Genomic DNA, 2,896 nt, shown 5'->3' with positions numbered 1-2,896 from the left:
TGAACAAGATCTATATAGATACGTAGACCTATGAATCCATATATCTCGATCGAAAAAGAATCAAAATTGATGAATACATCTCTCGAAACAAACGAAAAACAAAACATAAATCATGGATCAATTAAGCTCTCTTGGGTATTGAACTTAAAGCTTTAATGTCTCCAAATCTATGAAGATTGTTTAAAGACTGGGTTGCTGCTTGTAGGCATGGGTTCTGGGTAGATTATAATTTGTCAATCCACTCTTAGCTTAATCCAAAACTGAATCAATTAAGTTCTTTCAAATGAAGAGTGTTTTTCAAAGTAGTAAAAAACAACATGTTGATTTATCGTTTCAATCAGTTGTTTTACACTTAGTGGTTTTGAAAATGATTTGAAAAAGCTAAAATTGGCTAACCTCACAGTCAATGCCAATTCAATCGGTTGAATCGAGCTTTCAATTGATTGTTTTTAAAAAAATCTTAACAAAATTGGTTAAGTATGGTAAATCTGTTTTCCATGATTCTAAACTATTTTGGCCCTTGATTAAAAGTCTTAAATGACTATTTTTTAGGCTATATAAATGGTGTTTACATCTCTGAAGTTAAGAGAGATTAGATTACCAAAAAGATTAAAGTTTTTCAAGATTGCAATATTGCTTAAGGCTTTGCTTTGGTTAAGAGTGGAATAAGGAATTGATGTAATCCTTTTGTATCAGGTGTGATATTTCTTGTTCTTACTTGTAATTCATCTTGTAGAACTTGTAAGGTACTGGTGTTTACGGTCAAAGGTGTTCTAACTTGTAGTGTTTGTGTATCAAAGAGGATGAGTGTTCTTGAAGGGTTCAATATCACCTCTTTGATGTTTGTGTTTTGTAATTTGTGGTTGATTACTTAGTGCAATACCCAAGATTTCTGGGAATTGGATGTAAGAGTGAAACAGTATAAACATTGTGTGTGAATCTCTCTATCTCTCTATCCCTCACTCCTTAAAACTGTTTGAATTGTATTTTTATAAATTGCTGATAAAAATAATCGGTTGATTTGCATAAACAACCGATTGATTTTCTGGAATCAATTTAAAACAGTTTTGTTTTGTCTTTGCTGATCTGATTGCTTATTCTGTGATTCTTCATTAATCTTCTTTCTTGTTCAGTATTTTCAAAAATCTTTCATTAAACAATTTATCCCCTCTTGTTTAAAGCATTTAATTCTAACATAAGGGACATACTTAAGAACGAGACAGAGGAATTTTATGTAAATATCACACAATAAGGTTTGATTCTATTCACAGGACTCTTAAAAGAGAAAAAAAAATCAAAACAATTGGGTTTTTTTTAGAGATTAGATGCAGTTAATATATATATTATTAACATTATTAAATATTATTAAAATTATTATATATTATTAATATTTTTAAATATTATTAATATTATTAAATATTATTAATAGTTTTAAATATTATTAATATTATTAATTATTATTAATATTATTAATGTTATTAATATTATTAAATATTATTAATATTATTAATATTATGAAATATTATTAAACATTATTAATGTTATTAAACATTATTAATTATTAAATATTATTAAACATTATTAATTATTAAATATTATTAAACATTATTAATTATTAAATATTATTAAACATTATTAATGTTATTAAATATTATTAAATATTATTAAATATTATAAATATTATCAATATTATCAATATTATTAAATATTATTAGGATTTTTTTTATCAGTAATGAATTAATTCTAATTGAATGTTATATTTTGTAATAATTTTTTTTGTGAACGTATTTTAACACTTATTATAGAGATAACTGAAAAAGATTGTATAAGGATTCAAAGTTACTTAAGTCTATATATAAGCAATGGTATGGTAGAAATGGTTAAAAAATCACAGTGACATTGAAAAGAAAGTTGGCATAGATAGATATTGAAGATAAAGATGGGAGAGAAGAGAGGTATGGCTGTGGTGATGTTTGTTATGGCCTATGGTTTGGCAGTGACAACATTGACTGCTTCTGAAATCCCTGCAACATGCAATGGGGATGAAAAAATGCTTAGCTTCTGTGGAGTTTATTTGGTTAATATCAAACCTAGTCCAAGTTCAGATTGTTGTAAAGGAGCATCAGATGCATTCAAAAGAGCCATGGCTGTTGCCAATGGTCAAGGTATAAGAGATATTTGTAACTGTCTTAGGGTTGCTGGACCCGGTTTAAACTTTCAACAAGATAAACTTGTAAGCCTTCCTGATACATGTGGGATTAAGCTTTCCTTTAATATGCACTTATGTATATTTGGTGACTGATATGATATGGTTAGAACTAAGATTTACTCACTCATAATAAAAATGTATTTAAATTTCCATAGAATGCCTTCATTTTTATTTCTATCTTTATTTTATATTTTTTTCCATTTTTTTTTATCAGCAATACTTTTTTATATTTGGTTTTCACTCATTCATATTTTTGAATTGTTGATTTTAGTTTGCAACATTCATTTTATGATTTATAGTTAGTATTAATTAATTTAGGGTTCAACATAATTTTTAGGAACATATTGTGACTACAAAAAAGTAGGTAGTTAACGTCAATTAAAACTCCTCTCAACAGTGACGCAATAGTATCGGCTAAATAGTTGCAAAGATTGACATTGAGATTGTAATGTTATTTAATATTTGACATGTAAATATTGATACACACGGACGGATAGAAAGATACGATTATTTTTTAAAGCAGAAAAATATTTTTTAATTAGTTCAAAATAATTTGTTTATTAGTTTTATAATTATAATTAAAATTTACATAAAAAATTTGAGTTTTTAAAAAATTAATATATTTTTACCTTTTAATATTGTGTTAGAATCGTACTAAAATTATCAAAAATCAAACAAATTTGAATT

The 2,896-nt window shown here is 25.8% G+C and overlaps 1 protein-coding gene across 1 annotated transcript; it reads left to right on the top strand.

Moving 5' to 3' along the window:
* Positions 1–1,939: 1,939 nt before the first annotated feature.
* LOC137833347 (uncharacterized) lies at positions 1,940–2,302 on the top strand. Its single transcript, XM_068641699.2, has one exon. The coding sequence runs from the start codon at positions 1,940–1,942 to the stop codon at positions 2,300–2,302; it is 363 nt and encodes a 120-aa protein (XP_068497800.2).
* Positions 2,303–2,896: the final 594 nt, after the last annotated feature.

This window comes from Phaseolus vulgaris, chromosome 6, assembly GCF_051622355.1.
Source record: "Phaseolus vulgaris cultivar YP4 chromosome 6, ASM5162235v1, whole genome shotgun sequence".
Lineage (NCBI taxonomy): Eukaryota > Viridiplantae > Streptophyta > Magnoliopsida > Fabales > Fabaceae > Phaseolus > Phaseolus vulgaris.
This window is presented reverse-complemented; position numbering and strand designations above follow the sequence as displayed.

Excerpts from the sequence above, each read along its gene's own strand:
- LOC137833347 (XM_068641699.2), top strand. The coding sequence starts at position 1,940 with ATGGGAGAGAAGAGAGGTATGGCTGTGGTGATGTTTGTTATGGCCTAT.